General features: G+C 43.3%; 1 protein-coding gene across 7 annotated transcripts in view; it reads left to right on the top strand.

The window, feature by feature from the left end:
* The first annotated feature begins 2,002 nt into the window (after positions 1 to 2,002).
* LOC139535597 (death-inducer obliterator 1-like) overlaps positions 2,003 to 25,637 on the top strand; it is a 30,173-nt gene continuing 6,538 nt past the window's right edge. Inside the window, exons 1-13 of one of the 7 annotated variants that reach the window (XM_071335175.1) lie at positions 2,003 to 2,186; positions 6,987 to 7,100; positions 7,983 to 8,098; positions 8,402 to 9,728; positions 10,008 to 10,338; positions 12,215 to 12,421; positions 15,738 to 15,954; positions 19,025 to 19,553; positions 21,434 to 21,593; positions 22,339 to 22,455; positions 22,670 to 22,825; positions 23,234 to 23,387; positions 23,556 to 24,223. In XM_071335175.1, the coding sequence (XP_071191276.1) occupies positions 8,017 to 8,098; positions 8,402 to 9,728; positions 10,008 to 10,338; positions 12,215 to 12,421; positions 15,738 to 15,954; positions 19,025 to 19,553; positions 21,434 to 21,593; positions 22,339 to 22,455; positions 22,670 to 22,825; positions 23,234 to 23,387; positions 23,556 to 24,223 (3,948 nt within the window). In that variant the 5' untranslated portion in view covers positions 2,003 to 2,186; positions 6,987 to 7,100; positions 7,983 to 8,016. Of the gene's footprint in view, positions 2,187 to 4,249; positions 4,445 to 6,986; positions 7,101 to 7,982; positions 8,099 to 8,401; positions 9,729 to 10,007; positions 10,339 to 12,214; positions 12,422 to 15,737; positions 15,955 to 19,024; positions 19,554 to 21,433; positions 21,594 to 22,338; positions 22,456 to 22,669; positions 22,826 to 23,233; positions 23,388 to 23,555; positions 24,224 to 25,637 lie in introns of those variants that run through there. The other 6 variants (XM_071335176.1, XM_071335172.1, XM_071335173.1 and 3 more) reach the window with 6 other exon arrangements.

Here is a 25,637-nt window from a genome sequence, read left to right as displayed (position 1 = left end):
ATGAATATGCATAGCCATCTTTTTTTATTTAACTAGGCAAGTCAGTTAAGAACGAATTCTTATTTACAATGACGGCCTATCCTGGCCAAAAACCTCGAGACAACTCCTATATTAAAAGTGTTTTTTCTCAAAGTTACCTGGATAGACAGTATATCCGTACACGAATAACAACTGAGGCATTACGAAACTTCTATTTGATCAATAACCCATTTTTTGGTTGACCACTCTCATTGACCTCCATACAAAAAGTCCTTCCTTTGCAAAACAAGGAAAAAACGTCACCTGCTGGAAGGAGACAGATTTCCCGCTGAGTTGGGCTTCTCTCTTCCTCTTTGTCCACACTTCTGCCATTCAGTGCTTTCAGAGTGTTCATTGTCATAGTGACAACTGCAAATAATACTTAAATGTAGGCTACATGTAGGCCTCATGAAAAATAATATAATAACTAATATTTAAAGGTAGCAATTAAACAACAAACGCTGTTTAGTCTGTGCATCTATTACAACATGTCATTGTCTCCTTGCTCAAGTGGTTTACAAGTGATTTCCATTTTTTTAATGGTTGTCAATTCCTATGGGTATTTGTTTTCACTGTGCTCATCTTTCTGTCTGTCCTGTGCAACTATTTGCAATGCATCAGTGCAATAATGTGATCATAACCGGCCAAAAGTGATAACACCAATGCACTTTTTCTCCACAACATTACCGGACATGCATTTTCTATGCTTCTTTCCTCGAATAGGCTATTAGGCCTAGTCTAAAAAAAATGGTTGCCTGTTGTGCACGTGAAAAACCGGGAAGAGAGAGGCTAGTGATGTGTAGCAGAAGTAAGAAGCTAAATATTAGCGCGATATTACGCCATTCATTAGCTAAATATTATCGCTGTAGGCTAAATATTTACCTGTCAACGTTTATAGATTATGTAGTTCGTTCCTCCAGGGTGCGCTTTGTGATCCCCGGGCACGCAAAGCTCCACTATTGATTAGGCCTACATTTTTAGACAAGAAAATGATTATCCCTCAGCTACAACAACGCAGTGCAATGAGGAATGTATTATTGTTATCAAGTGAGGTCACCATTATTGTTCATAGGCTGTAAACTGTAGTGATGTAGGATAATTTGAACAGGGGTGCAACTTTCTATTTATTTTTTGTCCTCCCTCTCCCCAGTTTTATCATTGTACTGTGATACAAAATGTGGTATCCGGGGGCGAGGGGTTCGTGCTGATTGTACGGAGATTGTGCAGCAGTGTGGAAGAGGGAGGTTACTAGGTGTGAGAAGTGTGCAGAAGGGCATGAGACAAAATAATGTGTAGCATTGGGGAAAGAAGTGGTATGTGTTAATTGTAGGGGTGCTCATGGGGCTGGGGATCGGAAATGTAGTGCAGAAGTTGTCATATGCTGAGACAGTGAAGAAAGTAGAGGAAGATGGGTCAAGGGGGAGGGATCCTGAGAGGAATGGTGTGAGTAGTAGATCTGTACCAGTACAGAGATAAACCAGCAAGTGATATATGTTTCAGTAAGATTAGACGTACTGCAGGGAAGGAACATAAGTCGCAAAAATGTTTGATTGTGATGGCAGCTGCAGAGAGGTATTTGGGTGTGTGAGACTTTACGTCAGAAGAGTAGCAGGGTGTGTTAAGTGGTGGTGTCCCATCCTTTCAAGTTGTTGGCCTGAGGTAGTACTGAATAGATGTAAATAGTGGAGTAGGGTGATGTTTATTTATTATTATATATATATTTTGTGAGTGTAGTGTTAAATGGTAGGGTATTTGTTTATTTATTTTTCAAGCAAAGTATAAGGGAGCTATACTCCAGTCTAGTAGGTGGCGGTAATGCAAAATGTATTGGATGCCTATAGCCGTTAAACCTCATCGAATACGAATATTTAGAATCGGTGTGTTTTAGGACCATGCGGACACCTCAGAGCCATCGGGTAGGCTGTTTGGTGGTTTCAGCTGGCTGGATACAGGGCACTCTGAATCATGAGCCCCACTGTCTGCACAGACTTGAAACATGGACAAATATTTTACATTTCTTACAGTGGTTTGCGGACAAACGAACTTAAAGTGTATCTTACATAACCAAGTTTCACATGCGTAGGTAGTTTCTCTAAAACAAAAAACAACAGGACAGACTTATTTTTCTCCATTCACCCAGCGGGTCAGACACCAGGAATTGTCTTCAGGTAGGCTACTCAACCTGAACATCCGTCTTCACCTTTGAGATGACTCCTTTTACGGGTGCTCTACTCCTAAATGCAAAGCACGAAACTTCAGACTACACTTTTCCCAGCTCATCGGCAACTTCACAATTTGACAACTCAAATGGGTCTCCTACATATGCATGCTTACTCAACCAACGCATCCCAACACAAAACAATTATCATCACGTATCCTCCACTCCAGTTTTAGGCAGCTTTCTTTTTGATCCAGTTTTCGACACTACTGTTATCCATTCAGGACATTCATCTAAACCAACTTTGCTCGACGCACTGCTTAATTCGAACTCATCATCTACTTCCACCATCTCTCCCCCGGAAAATGTTGCTATTGCTGCGTACAAAACAAACTGGGAACTTGGAAAGATACAAGGTCAAATCATGACGTCAGCGATCTTCAGGTCGGAGCTCTAGAAAGAGGCCCGATTCAGTTAAGAACAAACTCGTATTTACAATGACGGTCAAAACCTGACGACGCTGAGCCAATTGTGCGCCGCCCTATGGGACTCTCAATCATGGCCGGATGTGATACCGCCTGGATCCGATCCAAGGACTGCAGTTACGCCTCTGTAACAGTATAACTTTAGACCGTCCCCTCGCCCCGACACGGGCGCGAACCAGGGACCTTCTGCACACATCAACAACAGTCACCCACGAAGCGTCGTTACCCATCGCTCCACAAAAGCCGCGGCCCTTGCAGAGCAAGGTGCAACACTACTTCTAGGTTTCAGAGCAAGTGACGTAACTGATTGAAACGCTAGTAGCGCGTACCCGCTAACTAGCTAGCCATTTCACATCCGTTACACTCACCCCCCTTTCAACCTCCTCCTTTTCCGCAGCAACCAGTGATCCGGGTCAACAGCATCAATCGTAACAGTATAACTTTATGGCGTCCCCTCGCCCCGACCCGGGCGCGAACCAGGGACCCTCTGCACACATCAACAACGGTCGCCCACGAAGCATCGTTACCCATCGCTCCACAAAGGCCGCGGCCCTTGCAGAGCAAGGTGCAACACTACTTCTAGGTTTCAGAGCAAGTGACGTAACTGATTGAAACGCTAGTAGCGCGTACCCGCTAACTAGCTAGCCATTTCACATCCGTTACACCTCTTGCACTGAAATTAAGTGCCTTAGACCGCTGCTCCACCCGGGAGTTTCCCATTCACCTCGTTTTTTTTCGAGTTCCAAATTGTTTGTACTTCTGTTTTTAAAGAGGATGAGTCTGAGTCGGTTAGTTTTACACAACTAATTGTACATTTTTAGTTATAAAACGAAGAAAAATATATTGATGATGGGTGTACGGTTCCTTCAAGCGTGTGCTTGCTGTGACTCACGCTGATATTGGCTATTAGATAGCTACTTCCCACGCCATTGCTGGACAGTTGTCACAGATTAACATATTGTAATGACCTGACTAGATCATAAAGGAGCAATTGTCCAGACAGGGGATTGAGTTTACGAATTAACGGTTTATTAACCCAACTTTACACAGGCTACTGATTGGCCTTAGCCCATGCCAAATACATGAAAGATAACCCAAAAGCCAACCGTGACCTTCTCTTGTGAAGGCCAGACATCCCACTTCTGACACCAATGTAATGAAACAGCAGGTCTCGAACCCTCGACCTTCTAGCCCTAGGTCCGGCGCACTATCGACTGTGCCGCAAAAGAATGCTCGAACGGCAGAGTCGATCCGCGCTTATAAACCCAGGGTCGTTACAATATTTTGGTATTACTTGTCAAGCGGGGAGCAAAGGGCACTTTGTTGCCGTTCATGCCCTCCCCATTGAGTGGTAGACTGTATGTATGTATCGATGTGTAGGCTGCTATCCTACTTGAAATAAAGTAATGTGAGGGAAAAAATTGCCACGTAACTACAATCGCCGACACGACCATGATATACAGTACGAAACACTTCAAGTCGGCAGGCACAACAACAGAGGTAATGGTCGTTTACTATCGACCAATAGTGAAGCCCAATCAGTCAAGCGAAACGGTCTTGAGTGGCAAGAAACATACCCAATTAGCTGATTCACTTTACATACACCCATTCTTTTCGACACACCCACTCGCCATTGGGCTGCAGTTACCCATACTTGAACTAGCGCGAGCCAACCAACACTAAATGAAAATGGAGGACTGAACGTGGACCGTGCAAGAACCTAACATATCGTCGAGGTTTACAAGTGGGTCGAATTGTACGTTATTTATCGAAACGATACTTGGTTAGCATTCTTTGTAAATTACTAGCTATGTTTCAATAATGTTTGTTTGAAAGTATTGGATAGCTAACTAGTTGAAAGCTAGCGTCAGCTAGCTAGGCGAAGCGCATGGTTGTGGCCTAGCTTGTTCGCTAATGTTACGCGTTTTGCAATGACGTCAGTTACGGGTGATACAACACGCTAATTAGTTAACTATATGTTCGTAAATGATTTAGCTTTAAACGAGGCATTGTTTGTGTGTGCATTAATAACGCATGTTGTCTTGTGGCACGAGTTAATGTTGAGGTCACTGGTGATAGTTAGCTAATCCTAGCAAATGTCTAAGGGTAACGTTAGGTTAATTTAGGTTGTGATTCTGACTAGTTGCTCTATCCAACACGAGTCTCGTCGTTAGCTAACATGGTAGCATGCCGTTTGATTTACCCACCGTGACCTAGCTATAGTAGCTCGCAATCTATCGTGTCGGACTTCTCAGTGCACGCAGACTCCTTGCGACGTATTGGCGTTTCTTCCGTGTGGCAGCCACATTACGACTGTCAGGATTCTGTGCGGCCTGAAGAACTATCCGGCATCTAGTTAGCACAGTCGGTGTGAAATGACGTTAGGTATTTGTTTCAATATCAATTCCCTACGCTTTGGAATAACATTGTAGCTAACCTAACGTTAACTAACTAACCATGTTGCATTGACCACCCCTCCCCCACACGACAACTGGGGTGGTTCTGGGAGTGTTTCCCCCCCTTTCTCACGTGGCTGTGTGCGGTGACCATAGTCAGGGAACAATCCGTGGTGAACCTCTCATTCTCTCATCCCAGCATCGTAGTTCTTAAATAGTTTGTTGACTCTTCAAATTCACACATTTAAAATTCCATCTATTCTGTGTGTTATTTTTTATGACGATGTTTCCAAATGATATGGAGGGTAGGAATTATATATAGGCCTGAAGTTACCACTCTGCCTTTTGTTTGCGCTCCATCTATTGGTGAGTTGTAATAATGTGGTGGGTCAGTTTGCATTGCGTTTGCAAACCATCAATGTGGTGCTTTGGAGCACAAGATATCGTTTCTATTCAGAGATGAGCAGTGAATAGGAAAACGATCAGACCAATGAATGGGTTATTGAATGTTCGGTGAAAGTAAATGTCAATGTTTCCCTGGATGTGTGTTTGTCTGTCATTGAAACATGAATCAGGGTACCCATTTAAAACTGAAGAACTGTTGTGTATTAGGCTACTTCTATAGAACCAAAGCCATCCCAAGAGCTGTACTAATGTAATCAAGTGGATTTTGACTTGATGTTTTTGGTGTGAAGTGTTTATTTGGTGTGAACAGAGTTCAGTAGGATTTTACAATTTAGTTCACGGTGTCATTGTGCACATTATGGTGCAATGTGTCTTAATGTACTAATTCGCAAAATAAAAAATATGACCTACTACTAGACCTTGTATTCCAAACAACCCCAACAAAAGCTGCAGAAATGGTCTCCATTTCTTGCTATATTTGTATATCCCCAATCTCCCTTTTTCATTGATTTTATCATGCTGCATTGATTTATTTGTCACTCTTGCTGTAGAAGGATAGTACCCATGTTTTGGGCATGGATTTTTACAAACATGCTCTTCTCACCACAATTCTACAATTACAACATAGTTGGTTCTATTTATTCTCAGACATGTTTTCAAGTTTGTGGTGTTGTCAGTGGAATTCAGGCCAGACTGCTCTTCTGAAAGTTGTACATGTATAGCGAGCTTGCTTTGATCGTGGGCAACATGTTCCACTTTGTTGATCGAATAGGTAAAAAAAAAATGTTCTGGCAAGTTACTTTAGATACACTACTAGGAATGTTTTATTGAGCTGTGGATTGTCACTTTAGCTCATTGTTTATCATGCTACAGAGGTATTGCTCAGGTGCTCAAAATAATAATTGAAATGCTACTGTTAGCTGTTTTCAGTTCAACTGCTCTGATTTTTAGGCAGGCCAGAATTGTATTATTTTTGGGCAACATTTGTCACATACTGCATTCTGTTACTCAGGGGAAAGAGCAGGCCTTGTTTGTAACATGTAGGTCTACTTGTGTTTTGTGTGATTTGATAGTGTAAACTACAACATGGGATTTAGGTTAGTTGGGATTGGAACACATTTTTTGTTACTCTGAATTAAGTTAGGTGGGGCTGATAATGATTACCTAGCCTCTTGAGTACTCCCAAAATCTTTTCTGACAAGTTGACCTTACATTGAACATAATTTACAGTTGCAACTATTATTTTGCAACCCTTTTATTTAAATTTATCTGATTTGAAGTGAACTATCATGAGACTAAAGGCAGTCAATCTGATAAAGGCAAATTGTCATTGATGACATACTGTTTCGGCAGCTTCTTGAATTTGTAATCGGTGACCTATGATCTGAAGTCCCAGACATTGAACAAAGTTAAGAGTTGTCTGGGTGCCAATATGTCGTGATGTATTGTGCTTTTCAAGGCTGCATACTGTTGCAATTTCCATACCCTCAAATACTTAACAGTTTTATTCTGATTTATCTACAGGTCCAAGATCCCACTATCAGGCCTGTGATGATTACTGATCAGAACCTGCTGTGTGCGGAATCTGAAATCATCAGATAAGCCCTCGATCAGTGTCCCACCACTACAGATCAGCAGGTTGGCTCATTTTTTATTCTGTGAAAGGACAAATGCCATGTACTCATTTGACTTTTGTAAACAGTATTTGTAGTGTAGAGGTTTCAACAGACTTTTCCAAGTAGTGGTGTTCTATTTTGTTCTTGTAAGAATTGTATGACATTGGAGTATTTTGCCTAATTAGTGAACTTCCTCAGATTTTCTGAGCTTCCAATATCATTTCCAATAGTAAATATTTTGTTAGTGAGTTAAGATGTATCAATGAGCAGCAAAGTGCCAAAATATGGCTTTGCAAAACCTGTGCATTTACAAATATTGTTCTGTGGAGGGGTTTTAGAATATTCATAACTTTGTTACATGAAAATGCTCCTGCTGTGGTTTGGTCATCTGGGGTGGGCAAACTACGGGCCATATCCTGTCCACCAGCTGATTTGAAATGTGTCCTGCGAGGGATTTTTATTTTATTTTTTAAATAGAAATTGTAATGGACCCATTTCTAAAGAACTGCCCCGCAAATTGATTTTGACGAACAAATCAATAAAAAAAAATCTAAATGTAAAAAATCTTTGTGTCAAAATCCAGATGTGGCCCTCGAGCCAAAATGTATTGCCCACCCTGATCTAGCCTAACAACTGTAGTGTTATCATAACTACAGCATCCAGCCTGCCTGCTGTAGCTAGTTTGTGGAAAGGAAGAAAATTGGTATGAAAGGACTGCACTCGCTGACACAAACAAATCAGGGATTTTTTTGGGAAAGGGTTGTCTATGGATATAAAGAAAGTAGTTGAACATGACAGTGGTGCTCCAACCCCCCCTCCCCAAAACAACCACGCACTTCAGTTAAATGGAGTTGAAGAGTAGCTGTCTCACAGTTCGTCTTTTGTGCTCTTCTCTTAATTGTAGATATTCTGTTTGAAAGTAGTGAGTGACTCCATCTATGGAGGAGAATGTGAGTCCTGAGCTCTCTCTAGCTCCTGAGCCAGAGCAGAGCCAGGACCCTATGGATAGCAGCTCTCAAGGTACCTTGGACTAGCTTCTTTTCCCCTTTTCAGTGAGGGGGGGGGGGGGGCGCATCATGATTGTCTCACTTTAATAGACACAGCACTGCTGGATCCTCTGCAAATCTTTTGTAGGTTAATTAGGGTATAGGGTCAGGGTTGCTAGAAGGGATTTCACTATTCACTATTTCACTATCAGCACAAGGGATTTCACTATTCCCTTATACGCTTTGAATACCTAATTAGCTTTCTAGTCTTTTGATTGGCGAAATCTGCTACTTGACGTAAATGTATTGTCCCTTAATGTGTCATTTACATCAACAGCTATTCTAGAGGACTATAAAGCCGTGAAGGAGGACGGAGAAGATAAAGAAGACCAAGAGCATGGTAACAATGATACTGAGGAAAAGCTAGAGAACACAGAGCAATCTGCTAAGACCACAAACGAGTTCAAGAAAACCTGGGGATTCCGACGGACCACCATAGCCAAGAGAGAAATGCCCGGAGACACTGCTGCTGAGAGCCAGGATGGCCAAGTAGGGCCTGTGCGTCGCAGTGGGAGGCAGGCAAAACGCACTGACAAGCTGGAAGAGTTCCTGCTCACCACCAAGAGAGCGCGCACAGTAGGGAGGAGGAGTGCACCTGGCAGCATAGAGGCTGGGGATCCTCCCTCCCAGACCCCTACAGATGCAGAGACGGCCTCCGAGGCCAGTTTTGACGGCAACGCAGAGGCCAAGTCTGTGGACGATAAGCCAGATTCTCCAGTGAGGAAGACGAGGAGCAGGAAGAAGACAACTCGGAAGGCTAAAGGCCGTGGCAGAAGTAGAGTTGGCTCTGTCAGTGATGATGGAAGCTCTGACAATGAGAAGTGTAGTGGCGATGCACTCAAAGAGCTCCAGGAGGAGGAGAAGGGTAGTGGAGATGCACCCAAAGAGCTCCAGGAAGAGGAGGGTAGCGGAGATGCACCCAAAGAGCTCCACGAAGAGGAGGGTAGCGGAGATGCACCCAAAGAGCTCCACGAAGAGGAGGGTAGCGGAGATGCACCCAAAGAGCTCCAGGAAGAGGAGGGTAGCGGAGATGCACCCAAAGAGCTCCAGGAAGAGGAGGGTAGCGGAGATGCACCCAAAGAGCTCCAGGAAGAGGAGGGTAGCGGAGATGCACCCAAAGAGCTCCACGAAGAGGAGGGTAGTGGAGATGCACCCAAAGAGCTCCACGAAGAGGAGGGTAGCGGAGATGCACCCAAAGAGCTCCACGAAGAGGAGGGTAGCGGAGATGCACCCGAAGAGCCACAGCCCGAGGAGAAGGAGCAGCAGGACAAGAAGACAACCAGCCCTGAGGAGGAAGAGAAGGATGACACAGTGCAGCCAGAGCAGGACTCTGTGAAGAATGAAAAAGAGGAGGAAGAGCAGGAGGAGAAAGAAAAAAGGGGGAGCGTGGAGAAGCCCAGGTCCAGGAGTCCTGCTAAGGCAGCTAGTAGGGGAACCACCCCCAACAAGAGAGACACTAAGTCCAGAGGAGGGATAAAGCCCCGCAATGACCAGGAGGAAGATGAATCCCCATCGTCATCCTCATCATCCAGTGACTCCGGCGATGATGAAGGATACGACCCTAATGCACTGTATTGCATCTGTCGACAGAAACACAACAAACGGTATGCATTTGGATGTCATTCAATTGGAAATCCAGTGCATCTAGTTCTTACAAATGCTCTGTCTGATCCTTCATGGATTACAGAATGTGGTCAAATTAACCTCCGTTGCCCACCTACAAGGGGATGAGTGGTTAGTGATTACTTGGCCAGAGTGATGTGCTTGACTTGTATTCTATGCTTTAGCAGCGACTTTGTTCCACATTGTTAACCCACTTTCTCTGACTACTTGTTTTTGCATATCTGTCTCTGTGCTCTGCTAAGTGTTCTGTGTGCACCCAGGTTCATGATCTGCTGCGACCGCTGTGAGGAGTGGTTCCATGGAGACTGTGTGGGCATCACTGAGGCTCGTGGACGTCTGATGGAGAGGAACGGGGAGGACTACGTCTGCCCCAACTGCACCACCAAGAAGAGCCAGACGGCCAAGCCCAATGGCAAACCCAAAGCAGCTGCCCCCGGTGCCCTCAAGGCCGAGCAGAGCCCCTCTGTGGCGGATCCCTCACCTACAGCCTCAGCTGGGACGGAAGAAAAGGGTGACGACTTGGGGATCAAAGGGAGGATAGAGAAGACCACCAACCCCAGTGGGAAAAAGAAGATCAAGATCTTTCAGGCGGTAGGTTTCTGTTACTTTTCTCACAACCCCAGTGGATGAACTCAACAAATGACCTATTCCGGTTTATAATGTCATGTCCATAAAAGCTTACTTAAAGATGTCTGAGAGCACCATATTAGGGATGGGCGTGAGTACTCGATTCAAGGTCTGGATTTGATTACTAATAATTGAGTACAAGCACTCAAAATGTATACGCACAGATGTAGAGAATGTCAAGTGTAGTGAAAATAGGTTGTTTCGTTTTTACTTGTGTATCAGAACAACCAGTAATTGGAACAACCAATGGCGTACCGCAAACTGTATTTCCATCAGCCCCTTAACCTGTCTAGGTTAGCGGAACCCCTCGCCAACAGCCAATGAAATTGCAGGGCGCCAAATACAAATCATCAGAAATCTCATAAATCAAATTTCTCAAACATACAAGTATTAGGCACCATTTTAAAGATAAAATTCTCGTTAATCCAGCCAAAGTGTCTGATTTCAAAAATGCTTTACAGCGAAAGCTCCACAAACGATTGTTAGGTCACCACCAAGTCACAGAAAAACCCAGCCATTTTTCCTGCTGAAGAGGAGTCACAAAAAGCACAAATAGAGATAAAATTAATCACTAACCTTTGATCTTCATCAGTTGACACTCATAGGACTTCATGTTACACAATACATGTATGTTTTGTTTGGTAAAGTTCATATTTATATCCAAAAATCTAATTTTACATTGGCGTGTTACAATCAGTAGTTCCAAAGCAGTGAATTTGCATTGAGCCACGTGAATTTACAGAAATACTCATTATAAATGTTGATGAAAATACACGTGTTAAACATGGAAATATAGATACACTTCTCCTTAATGCAACACCTGTGTTAGATTTCAAAAAAACTTTACAGAAAAAGCATAATCTGAGTACGGCGCTCAGAGCCCAAAACAGCCAAAAGAAATATCCACCATGTTGCGCCATCAACATTAGTCTGAAATAGCATTATAAATATTCACTTACCTTTGATGATCTTCATCAGAATGCACTCCCAGGAATCACAGTTCGACAAATGTTTGATTTGGTCCATCAATTATGTCCAAAGGGCTTCTTTTGTTAGGGCGTTTGGTAAACAAATCCAAATGCGCGTTCAGGTCCAGTCGGACGAAAAGTTCAAAAAGTTATATTACAGGTCGTAGAAACTTGTCAAACTAAGGATAGAATCAATCTTTAGGATGTTTTCATCATAAATGTTCAATAATGTTCCAACCGGAGAATTCCATTGTCCGTAGAAAAGCAATGGAACGAGAGCTACCTCATGTGAAATGCGTGTGACTGAGAACGAGGCTGCTGGCAGACCCCTTAGTCAAACAGCTCCCATCCAGCCCCCCTTCACTCTAGAAGCCTGAAACAACGTTCTAAAGACGGTTGACATCTAGTGGAAGCCTTAGGAAGTGCAACATAACCCATATCCCACTGTGAATTCGATAGGGACTGAGTTAAAAACTACAACCCTCAGATTTCCCACTTCCTGTTTGGATTTTTTCTCTGGTTTTTGCCTGCCATATGAGTTCTGTTATACTCAGACATCATTCAAACAGTTTTAGAAACTTCAGTGTTTTCTATCCAATACGAATAATAATATGCATATATTAGCATCTGGGACTGAGTAGGAGGCAGTTCACTCTGGGCACGCTATTCATCCAAAAGTGAAAATGCTGCCCCCTATCCCAAAGAAGTTAAATAATGAAGTATACGAACAGACTTTCTTTGAAATGACCATCCCTACTCCTTATGACAATTTGTATATTGTAATCCCTGACACTTTTGCCTGTACAGGAATCTGTCTGTGGCATTGTCAATGTTACACTGTGCACCTGTGTGACCTGTTTGAATTTCAACAGGCGGCGGAGGAGTCTAAGCTGCCCAAATGCATCGGGCCAGGCTGTGAGAAGACCGCTCTGAAGGACTCTGTCTACTGCGGCAGCGAGTGCATCCTGAGACACGCCGCCGCAGCCATGGCAGCCAAGTCAATTTCTGAACCCAAGCAGAAAGAGCAAGACAAGGCTAAGGGACAGAAAAAAACACCTGGTGCCAGGGCAACGACCAAGGTAAACAAAGGGTTCATAAGATAACAAAGATGTTTATATTTTCACCTCTTGTTCTGGAGAGTTGAGAAACCTTTCACTGAGCTTATTGGAACCAGTGCTCTGGTTATTAATACAATGAGTGGAGCATAAATTAAGCGCAATATGTATTCCAATGTTTTGAAATAAGTTTTCTAAATCTGCCCCAAAATTGTACACCAATTTCTTATATGAAATTCTTATATTTCTTTCTGTGAAATTGTGACTCATTACCAATGACTAACAAGGCCATACACCATACCCTATAATTTTTCCCCTGCTTTCTGGGGAAGGGTATAAAACAATTTCTAGATTGTTGAACGTTTCCAAGAGTAGTGGTCTCCATCGTTGGGAAATGGGAAAAATCTGGAACTACCCAGACTGCCTAGAGTTGGCCGTCCAACCAAACTGTGCAACCAGGCAAGAAGGACCTTGGTCAAGGAGGTGACCAAGAACCCAATGAACACTGACATGGAGTGCCTTGGCTGAGATGGGATAACCTGGCAGAAGGACAACAGTCTCTGGTGAAGTGCTGCAATCTGGGCTCTATGGGTTAGTGGCCAGACGGAAGCCACTCCTGAGAAATAGGCACATGACTACATGCCTGGAGTTTGGAAAAAGGCATGAGAAAGACTTGTAACGTAAGGCAAACGAGTCTGGTGTGATGAGACACATTTTACTCTGAATGCAAAGGGCTATATCTGGAGAGGGGCAGGCACAGCTCATCACCTGTCTAACACAATCCCTACTGTGAAGTATGGTGGTGGCAGTTTAGTTACAGTTCATATAAGGAAATCGGTCAATTCAAATAAACTCACTAGGCCCTAATCTATGGATTTCACATGACCTGGGAATACGGATATGCATTGGTTGGTCACATGCAGTGCATTTGGAAAGTATTCAGACCCCTTGACTTTATCCACATTTTGTTACTTTACAGTTTTATTCTAAAATGGATAAAATAGTTTTTTCCCCCATCGATTTACACACAATACCCCCACAATGACGAAGCAGGTATTAGAAATTTTAGCAAATGTATTACAAATAAACTGCTCACATTTACACCGGTATTCAGACCCTTTACTCAGTACTTTGTTGAAGAACCGTTGACAGCAATTACACCCTCGTGTCTTCGTTACAAGCTTGGCACACCTGTATTTGGGGAGTTTCTCCCATTCTCTGCAGATCATCTCAAGCTCTGTCAGGTTGGATGGGGAGCGTCGGTTCCCAGCTATTTTCAGGTCTCTCCAGAGATGTTCGATCGGGTTCAAGTCTGGGTTCTGGCTGGGCCATCAAAGGACATTCAGAGACTTGTCCCGAAGCCACTCCTGCTCCGTTCATCTTTGCATCGGTCCTGACTAGTCTCCCAGTCCTTGCTGCTGAAAAACAGGACTTTCATCTTGCCACTCAACCATAAAGGCCCTGACCAAGGCCCTTCTCCCCCGATTGCGCCGTTTGGATGGGCGGCCAGCTCTAGGAAGGGTCTTGGCGGTTCCAAATGATAGAGGCCGCGGTGTTCTTGGGGACCTTCAATGCTGCAGAAATGTTTTGGTACCCTTCCCTAGATCTGTGCATCATCGACACAATCCTGTCTCGGAGCTCTACGGACAGTTCATTCGACCTCGTGGCTTGGTTTTAGCTCTGACATGCACTGTCAACTGTGGGACCTTTATTTAGACAGGTGTGTGCCTTTCCAAATGATGTCCCATCATTTGAATTTACCGCAGGTGGACTCCAATCAAGGATAATCAATGGAAACAGGATGCACCTGAGCTCAATTTTGAGTATAATAGCAAAGGGTCTGAATACTTATGTAAATAAGTTCTGTTAATTCATTTCTGTTTAATTTTTTTTTATAAATGTGCAAACATTTCTAAACATGGTTTCGCTTTGTCATGATGGGCTAGTGTGTGTGGATTGAGGAAACATTTATTTAATCCAGTTAAGTATAAGGCTGTAATGTAACAATGTGGATAGGTCTAGGAGTCCAAATACTTTCTGAATGCACTGTGCCTGAAGAAAAAGGGCCGTGGATCAGAACCTGTCAGTATCTGGTGTGACCACCATTTTTGTCATGTAACCCGACACATCTCCTTTGCATAGAGTTGATCAGGCTGCTGATTGTGTTCTGTGGAATGTTTTCCCACTCTTCAATGGCTGTGCGAAGTTGCTGGTAATTGGTGTCAACTTGAACACGCTGTCGTACATGTCAATCCAGAGCATCCCAAACATGCTCAATGGGTGACATCTCTAGTGCGTATGCAGGCCATGGAAGAACTGGGACATTTTCAGCTTCCAGGAATTGTGTACAGATCCTTGGGGACTGTGCATTATCATGCTGTGAGGTGATGGCAGCAGAGGAATGGCATGACAATGGGTCTCAGGATCTCGTCACGGTATCTTGCATTCAAATTGCCACCGATAAAATGCAATTGTTCGTTGTCTGTAGCTTATGCCTGCCCATACCATAAACCCACCGCCACCATGGGGCACTCTTTACGGGGTCTTCCATCATCCCGGTAAAGTTGAAACCGGGATTCGTCCTTGAAGAGCACACTTCTCCAGCATACCGGTGAGAATTTGCACTCTGAAGTCAGATCAAAACCCTGGTGAGGACGACGAGCACACAGATGAGCTTCCCTGAGATGATTTCTGGCAGATATTCTTCGTTTGTGCAAACCTATAGTTTCATCAGCTTTCCGGCTGGCTAGTCTCTGACCATCCCGCAGGTGAAGAAGCCGGATGTGGAGGTCCTGGGCTGGCATGGTTACACGTGGTCTGCTGTTGTGAGGCCGGTTGGACGTACTACCAAAGTCTAAACACAATAACGTTTGAGGCGGCTTATGGTAGAGAAATTGCATTTAAATTCTCTGCCAACAGCTCTGGTGGACATTCCTGCAGTCAGCATGCCAATTGCACGCTCCCAAAACTTGAGACATCTGTGGCGTTGTGTTCTGTGACAGAACTGCACATTTAGGCGTGGCCTTTTTTGTCTCCAGTACAAGGTGCACCTATGTAACAATCATGCTGATATGCCACACCTGTCAGGTGGATGGATTATCTTGGCAAAGGAGATATTTTCACTAATAGGGATGTAAACAAATTTGTCCACAATTTGAGAGAAGTAAAAAAAAAAAAAATTGTGCGAATGGGACATTTCTAGGATCTTTTGTTTTAGCTGATGGGACCAACAGTTTAGATATTTTTGTTCAGTATACATCCTGCATTACACAACACGTTTTGCTATGGAACCTTTCCTGTGCCCTGTTATTGATTGTTGATTGAATGTCTGTTCATGCAGAAGAGTTCCACCTCCGGAAGGAAGACCAGCAAGAAGTCCACAGAGGAGGAGGAGTCTGACAGTGAGGATGACAAGAAGGATGGTGATGAAGAGCAGAATGCAGAGCATCAGCCACCACCACCCACCATGTCGTCCTGGTCCAGCGACCATAATTACAATGCAGTAACGCCAGAAAAGACTACACCCATAGCACCACCAACAGTGTTAAACAAAACGTGTATGTATCTCTTTGAAGGTCTTAATAATCCACTTTTAAACATTTTGTTGTCTCACACTATAGGGGTTGTCAAGTGAGCCATCTGAATGTATTTGCATCGCTCTATTACGGGTTCTTAGAAACAAAACCACATTATTTCCCCATTGATAAATGTAGTTGCTGTCATGGCAACGTAATGCCTAAGATCAGTGGTGTCACATTTATTTCATGGAGGGCCTAGCTTTAGTTCATCAATCAAGTACAAGGGAGGAGCGAAAACCCGCAGACACCAGGCCTCCGTGGAATGAGATTGACACACGTGCCTTAGATTAATGACCCAGATCTTTGGGGAAAGCACTAATGAGAATGGGTCCCCAAATGTATGTGGAGTTTGAAAGTGTGTTACACGGTCATGGTTACTTAGTCAGGTATACAGAGTTGCTGAGTGGGTAAGTACACATTGCTATGAATGGATACAAACATGACTATTTTTAGGATTTATTTCTAAAGCTGTGTTTTTAAAAACGGTAACCATGAACAAAGCCATGATTGGGGATAATTTATGATAAATGAATCAACGGTTACTTACTGTATGCAGTGCGAATGTGTGTTGTCACCCGTGTGTGTGTTGGCACTCGTGTGGTGCGTGTGAAAATCTCCATGTGCTCCTCCAAACTGCTGTTCATCTAGAGACAGTCCCTCTCGAGCAGGTAGGTCTCAGCGTTTGTTTTTTTATTCCTGGATTTATACAGGGAACTATACAGAAATACAGCTCACACTGCTGATGAATTGAGCTATAAGTATTCGGTGCAACCAAGGAAGTATTCACGATTAGCTTTGTGAATGGTGTGCTGTTTCTTTATTGAATGTCATGCATCCAAACTCCTTCTGGGGCACTGGCGATAAAATAAAAGGTGTTAAGACAGATTTTTTTGGATGCCTTGATTGATTATATGAGGGGTCTCGGATTACTTAGGATGTCCTGACCAGTTGCTCTCGGACAGCATGTGCCACAGATCTACACGCCACGAGAGGAAGTGAAAGTCTGAAGCGGATTGACTCGGACAGCTGGAACAGGAAATATATTACTTCTACTGAGACAAGACCTGCTGAAGACACTGCACAGAAGTCTTCAGCACAGAAGTCTTAGATGACTAGGAGAAGTGGAACACCAGAGTCGTCATCAACTAAACATAAAGAGCAGGGTGGCAGACCATTATTACCTAAGTTCTACCACACTTCTGTTTTACTGATATGAAATTACTGAGACATTTAGGGACAATTTAGTATTTTTTGCTATGAACTCTGCTTTGTTTCAAAGCTTTACCCAGGTTTCAAATTTTATGGGGAGTAATTAGACGCAATGGGATGCAAGTATTTTAAATGTGTGTATTGCATTGGTAGTTCGTGACTTCAGGAATCCGCTTAGCCATGTAATTACAGCTGCCTGTTCTTCAGATGTATGGGGGGGGATGCCGTATGTTATTCACTCATGACCTGCTTGCATGTCTATATACTCAGATCTCCAATATATTATTTTGTGCACATACATTCTGATTGATAGTTTGCCAAGTGTTTTTGTGAGCAAATCAGTCACATTGAAATTCCTATTGCTGCCCGTTTGAAATCTGTATATGAACATATTGGTGATTTTAAAAGAATGCAAGTGATAATTGTTGTACAGGTAAGAACAGGTTTAGTAGTTAGGGCTGGAGGTGAATGATGTGTGCCTTTGGCTCAATGAGCAATTGTGTAATTGGATATGGCAGTAGCATTTTCTGCTGATGGCACTCACATGCATTTGCCGTTTTTAATGTACAGACAGATTTCTCATACTTTGGTAATGAGCAACACCGATGTGGCAAAATATCTGCTTTAACAAAGCTATGACTAATATCGATATCCACATTTTTACATATCAAGTCATACAAAAGCAATTGGTACTAGTATACTTGTCACGCACAACCAGTGCCTCTGGGGAAAGATGTTGCATTGATCTTGAATTGTTCAGCTTAATATTCCTTGACAAATATTTTGTCTTTATTGAACGCTCATTAGATGTGTGTACAGCTGAAGGTAGACGGTATTGTTAGAAGAACCCTGTGCTGGCCTCACAGCAATATGAATTTTCAGTGGTGAAAATATCAGATTTGGTGTGGGATGTATGAAGATATGTAGAAGGAGGTGAACGTTCAGACATTCTTTGCCCAAACATGGTAAGTTCCAAGTTAAGTTGAACTATTGGTTGTTTTCTGGCCATTTGATACAGTGGGTCAACTAGTGGGATCTTCAAAGACCAGACAAAGGGAGATTCACATCTTAATAGAATCTAATTGTAGTTTTGTGGAGATCCCTGTACCCAGTGACTTTCCAGACATTTATTTTTTTAGGGCTTAATATCTGATGGGTTGTTGATTGGGGTCTAGTTCTGTAGCTCAGGAACAGATGTAAAATGGTATGCAGGAACTATTCATACTGTGTTGCTTTTTTGTTGTTGCTCATTTAGTACACAGTCAGGCCTAGGAGCTTTTAGTACGTCGGTCTCTTCTGATAACACTGAAGTGGTGTCTCGCCTACATTCTTCATGAAGAGGATCACCACCATTTGAACTAATGTTGAGAAGATTGGAATTGCAGCACCCCAAAAATGGGTCCTTTTATACAAATTCATTTTACATCATTTTTAGCCAGAGAATAAAAGAGATTTCCAAATTCTGTTTTATATTTATTTAACCCATTTTATGTGCATGCTTATGGTTGGCTTTCGCCGTGTGTGGGAAGATGTATTTTAAACAGGTTTATTTTGTGTTTGTCAAGGTATTTATCATTAGATCCAACAAAGGGAGGAGGACCCATCTTCAATATTTTGTGTTCTTTGTATGCATTCTGGTCATGTCTGGTAGTCTGTCATTAAGTGAATCTAAGATCACATTACATATGCCATCATTGTAAATAAGAATGTGTTCTTAACTGATTTGCTATTTAAATGTTTTACCTTTTCCCCCCTGAATTCAATTTACCTGTCATGTTTTCATGATGGGTCATAAACTGTTTCTACTTGTGTTTAATGCAAATTGTTTTACGCTCCACAGCTCCTGTAGAGAAGGAGAGTGAAGAGGACCAGAGTGAGAAGGAATCAACCCCTTCTGAGAAGAAGTCACCTGCTTCTACAGCGCCGCTCAAAGGAAGAAAGAAGTCCCCCGGACCCAAATTATTAAAGACATACACCAGACGCAATAAACCAGCAACTCCAGGCAGCCGTGCTAAGGCACCAAAGAAACAACCACCCCCCCCTCCTAACAAAACCAAATCCAAGAAACCACCTCCACCGCCTGCTGTCTTGACCCCTTCTGCCCCTGGTTCTTTAGATGCACCACGACATCACGTCACAGGAGCCCTGAGGGTTGGCAAGTCCAGCTTTACCATCCCTAAGAAGCAGGCCCAGCCCCAGCAAAGGGACTCCTCGGGTCGTAGTCCGTCCAGAGTCGCATCCTCAGCCCCTTCCACCCGACACCATGAGCCAGGCGCTTCTGCACCTTCCATGATGTGCCCGACAGCTCCGCCCAACAACCAGATGAGACAGAACATACGCCGCTCACTCACAGACATCCTCTACAAGAGGTGAGTATCCCAGAAGTTAGACCTAGACTGATCCACGTTTCTAGAGAATGGCTTACATTGTCTCTTGAACTTCATGCAAGGTCATTCATCTGATTTATGGTTTTAATGTAGATTATTTTTGAGAATACTAATAAGTTGTTGTAGGCCAATGGAAAATACAGTTGAAGTTGGAAGTTTACATACACTTAGGTTGGAGTCATTAAAACACATTTTTCAACCACTCCACAAATTTCTTGTTAACAAACTATAGTTTTGGCAAGTCGGTTGGGACATCTACTTGGTGCGTGACACAAGTAATTTTTCCAACAATTGTTTACAGACAGATTGTTTCACTTATTCACTGTATCACAATTCCAGTGGGTCAAAAGTTTACATCACTAAGTTGACTGTGCCTTTAAATAGCTTGGAAAATTCCAGAAAATGATGGCATGGCTTTAGAAGCTTCTGATCGGCTAATTGACATCATTTGAGTCAATTGGAGGTGTACCTGTGGATGTATTTAATGGCCTACTTTCAAACTCAGTGCATCTTTGCTTGACATCATGGAAAAGTCTAAAGAAATCAGCCAAGACCTCAGAAAAACAATTGTAGACCTCCACCAGTCTGGTTCATCCTTGGGAGAAATTTCCAAACGCCTGAAGGTACCACATTCATTTGTACAAACAATAGTACGCAAGTATAAACACCATGGGACCACGCAGCCGTCATACCGCTCAGGAAGGAGACGTGTTCTGTCTCCTAGAGATGAACGTACTTTGGTGCGAAAAGTGCAAATCAATCCCAGAACAGCAGCAAAGGACCTTGTGAAGATGCTGGAGGAAACGGGCACAAAGGTATCTATATCCACAGTAAAACGAGTCCTATATCGACATAACCTGAAAGGCCGCTCAGCAAGGAAGAAGCCACTGCTCCAAAACCGCCATAAAAAAGCCAGACTACGATTTGCAACTGCACATGGGGACAAAGGTTGTACTTTTTGGAGGAATGTCCTCTGGTCTGATGAAACACAAAAAGAACTGTTTGGTCATAATGACCATCGTTATGTTTGGAGGGAAAAGGGGGAGGCTTGCAAGCCGAAAAACACCATCCCAACCGTGAAGCACGGGGGTGGCATCATCATGTTGTGGTGGGTGCTTTGCTGCAGGAGGGACTGGTGCACTTCACAAAATAGATAGCATCATGAGGTAGGAAAATTGTGGATATATTGAAGCAACATCTCAAGACATCAGTCAGAAAGTTAAAGCTTTGTCACAAATGGGTCTTCCAAATGGACAATGACCCTATGCATACTTCCAAAGTTGTGGCAAAATGGCTAAAGGACAACAAAGTCAAGGTATTGGGAGTGGCCATCACAAAGCCCTGACCTCAATCCTATAGAAAATTTGTGGGCAGAACTGAAAAAGCGTGTGCGAGCAAGGAGGCCTACAAACCTGACTCAGTTACACCAGCTCTGTCAGGAGGAATGGGCAAAAATTCACCCAACTTATTGTGGAAAGCTTGTGGAAGGATACCTGAAACGTTTGACCCAAGTTAAACAATTTAAAGGCAATGCTACCCAATACTAATTGAGTGTATGTAAACTTCTGACCCACTGGGAATGTGATGAAAGAAATAAAAGCTGAAATATATCACTCTACTATTCTGACATTTCACGTTCTTAAAATTAAAGTGGTGATCCTAACTGACCTAAGACAGGGAATTTTTAGTTGGATTAAATGTCAGGAATTGTGAAACTGAGTGTAAATGTATTTGGCTAATGTGTATGTAAACTTCTTACTTCAACTGCACATGTTCCCCACATCTTTACAACTACGTTGTCTAGAATGTATAGCTCTAAAATGTGTATGTGACCAATGCGATTTGATTTATTGTCCGACCAGGGTGAGTGACAGTGATGATTTGAACATGTCTGAGAACGAGGTGGGAAAACTGGCGGTCAGCATTGAGAAGGAGATGTTCAACCTGTGCCTTTGCACGGACAGCAAGTACAAGAACAAGTACAGATCCCTCATGTTTAACCTGAAAGACCCCAAAAACAAGGTGAGTCCACAGGTGTCTGCAGAAGTGACTAGTCAAGCGATAAGTTGTGTAGGCTAAACCAAATATGGTAAATGTTGGAACGCCATGTACATGTAAATGCCAAAACAACGTAAATACCAACATAAAGTCTCTTAATAGGGCGTTGGGCCACCGTGAGCCAGAACAGCTTCAATGTGCATAGATTCTACAAGCATCTGGAACTCTATTGGTGGGATGCGAAAATTCCTTTTGGTGTTTTGTTGTTGTTGGTGGAGAACGCTCTCTCAGGCACCACTCCAGAGTCTCCTATAAGTGTTCAATTGGGTTGAGATCTGGTAATTGAGATGGCATATGGTTTACATCGTTTTCATGCTCATCAAACCATTGTGATCACTCGTGCCCTGTGGATGGGGGCATTGTCATCCTGTGGTGGTGTAACCATGGTAGCCAAAATAACTGGGCCTGCCCAACATTTATACATGACTCTAAGCATGATGGGACATTTAATTGCTTAGGAATTGCTCAGGAACCATAACTGTGGAAGCACCTGCTTTCAATATATCCCTCAATCACTCAATTGTTTCCTTTTATTTTGGCAGTAACCTGTACATTTGAATTAGTATTTCTATATTATAGTATTGCGTTGTTGGTATGTGGGTGAATTGATCGTGAGTCATGAATTCAATTTAAATGATATTACTGAAATGTTTTATGTTCACAAGCCATATGTGCCAGGTGAGTAAATGGTATGTTGTGCTTGTCTCAGGGCCTGTTCTACCGCGTGGTCTGGGGAGAGGTCAGTCCCTTCAGGCTGGTGAGGCTGAGTGCAGATGAGCTGCTCTCCAAAGAGATCTCAGAGTGGAGGAAGCCTGACACCACTGAGGTAAGAAGGAACTCCTCTGTTGACCTATTAGAGATCATGATAATGAAACCAATAATTCTATAGACAGAGCAGTACTAGGAATGGTATTTATTGTGCAACTAAATATCACTACTAAAGAGACCATATAATTAGCCTAATTTTCGTATATTGCTAGACACTATATTCGTTCAATAAGGCCTACATCCAAGTTGATGACCTCTGTTGTATCTCATAGGCTCCCAGTGCTAGATCCCAGACAGGGCAGTCCAAATCGGGCCGTAGGCTTGATTCTGGCCCCCTTGATGTGGACATGGAGGACGCTCCTCCAATGTCTGATGGAGATGTATGTAACTCTGGCACCTCTCCATCTCCTCGCATGGCTTTTTCTGCAGTAAGTGGTGGCTTTCTCACCCTTTCTTTCACTTCCGCTTGTCTTTCATCTTCATTTTCCTTGCATAAGACAAGAACCATGTTGTCCTGGGTGTTAACATGTGGGTAACATATTGTGGTTTTACAGTTTAATTATCTTGCCAACCTGTCCCATACCTCTTTAAACTGTCCCTTTGTCCTACTGAAGCTCACTGCCACCCGCCCCGTGCATCACTCAAATCACGTTTCACACCCACTGTGCATCAATGTAGCTATCGTTTTAGAGATGATCTAATGATTCATGTGATCAGAATATTTCCTCCATTCAGGACCTCATCAGATTTGGCTATGGTTTGATGTGCTATTTGAGATTCCATTGTCAGTTTGTAGTGTTGACTGTCTTTCTGTTTTCGTTTTACAATGTGTTCAGGAACTAGAGGAAGCTAGCTCCGCTCCCTCTTCTGGCTCTGTTCAGGTGGGGGTGAAAAGTGGCAGTTCCCTGCCAGACATCTTCAGCATGATGCGGGACACCACAGCCGAACACAGGGCCCACCTCTTTGACCTCAACTGCAAAATCTGCACAGGTAAAAAATAAATGATGCAAGAAACGGTGGCATAAAAACTTTGAGCGTACTTGGAATTCCCCTCACATATGTCCCTCATATCTTCATTCTTATTACTCCATGCTTAACTTTGATTAGTGGATTTGATGGTTTAGGAGGTTTAAGTAACATCTGTCTCCCCTCTTCCAGGCCAGAAGTCTGCAGATGATGAACCAGCAGCCAAGAAGGCCAAACTCTCCAAGAAGCCTGAAATGAGGCAAGAGGTGAGGCGCTTGTCCAGGTCCTCCTCAGGTGAAGGTGCCCCGGTCTCTTATCCTGGCAGTGAGACGCCAGTCCCTGAGCCCCTGCCCTACCAGGAGGACACAAGCATCCATTTTCCTCCGCCCCAGACCCCTGTCACCGCACCAGCCGTCTCCTCTGTCAGCATCACCCGCAGAGATCCCCGCATGGCAAGACACAGCTCTGGAGTGACGGTCACCCACTCTGCCCCAGACACATCCATGGTAGCACCCATCTCAACAGATACCTATTCAAGACCCATTCCAACAGAGTCCTATTCAAGACCTTTCCCAGCAGATACTTATTCAAGACCAGCCGTTTCAGTAGAGCCCGCTCCGGTTGCAGTGATGGAGGTGGTGCCCAAGGGGCCTCTGCCCATGCCCCCGGCTCCTCCACCTTCCATCCCCAGGCCCATCATGCAGAAAGCTGCCTCGTCAGAGCCTCCTCCAGAGGGCGAGACCGCCATCTTCCTCCATGGCCAGGAGATGATGTGGAAAGGATTAGTCAACATGCACACCGTGGCCAAGTTTGTCACTAAGGCATACCTGGTCTCAGGATCCTTTGAGCACCTGAAAGAGGTTGGTTATTAATTTGTTAGAAAAGATTACATCACTGGTAGTTGCAGTTTTTTTTAACGTGAGCTAAGAAAAACCACAACGAAGACAACATAACTGCTAAGATAACTGTTATATTTGATCATAGTGAAAGTCTCACTACATTTTTGCCAGAATACATGTATTACTTACAGTGCCTTCAGAAAGTATTCACACCCCTTGACTTTTCAACATTTTGTTGTTACAGCCTCAATTTAAAATGGATTAAATTGAGATTGTGTGTCACTGGCCTACACACAGTACCCCATAATGTCATAGTGGAATTATGTTTTTAGACATTTTTACAAATTAATTAAAAATGAAGAGCTGAAATGTTTTGAGTAAGTATTCAACCCCTTTGTTATTTGAAGTCTAAGTTCAGGAGTCACATAAATTGCATGGACTCACTCTGTATGCAATAATAGTGTTTAACTAGATTTTTGAATGACTACCTCATCTCTGTATCACACACATACAATTATCTGTAAGGTCCCTCAGCGGAGCAGTGGAATTTCAACCACATAGACCAGGGAGGTTTTCCAATGCCTCGCAAAGAAGGGCACCTATTGGTAGATGGGTCAATTTTTTATAAAAAGCTGACATTGAATACCCCCTTTTGAACATGGGTGAAGTTACTAATTACACTTAATACACCCAGTCACTACAAAGATACAGGCATCCTTCCTAACTCAGTTGCCGGAGAGGAAGGAAACCGCTCAGGGATTTCACCGTGAGGCCAATGGTGACTTTAATGGCTGTGGTAGGAGAAAACTGAAAATGGATTAAAAAAATATTTAACTTGGCAAGTCAGTTAAGAACAAATTATTATTTACAATGACGGCCTAGGAACAGTGGGTTAACTGCCTTGTTCAGGGGCAGAATGACAGATTTTTACCTTGTCAGCTCGGGGATTTTATCTAGCAACCTTTCGGTTACTGGCCCAACGCTCTAACCACTAGGCTACCTGCCGCCCCAATAAGGCACTGAAGTAAAACTGCAAGAAATGTGACAAAGAAATTCACTTTATTTCCTGAATACAACGCATTATGGTTGGGGCAAGTCCAACACATCACTGAGTACCACCCTTCATATTTTCAACCATGGTGGTGGCAGCATCATGTTATGGGTATGCTTGTCATTGTCAAGGACTAGGGAGTTTTTTTAGAATAAAAAGAAACAGAATGGCGCTAAGCACAGGCAAATCCTAGAGGAAAACCTGGTTCAGTTTGCTTTCCAACAGACACTAGGTGACAAATTCACCTTTCAGCAGGACAGTAACTTTGAACACAAGGCCAAATATACACTGTTGCTTACCAAGATGTCAGTGAATGTTCCTGAGTGGCCTAGTTACAGTTTTGTCTTAAATCGTCTTAAATCTATGGCAAGACTTGAAAATGGC

Source organism: Salvelinus alpinus, chromosome 12, assembly GCF_045679555.1.
Source record: "Salvelinus alpinus chromosome 12, SLU_Salpinus.1, whole genome shotgun sequence".
In the NCBI taxonomy this organism is placed as follows: Eukaryota; Metazoa; Chordata; class Actinopteri; order Salmoniformes; family Salmonidae; genus Salvelinus; species Salvelinus alpinus.
Note: the sequence above shows the minus strand (reverse complement) of the source record. Positions and strands in the feature narration are given on the sequence as shown.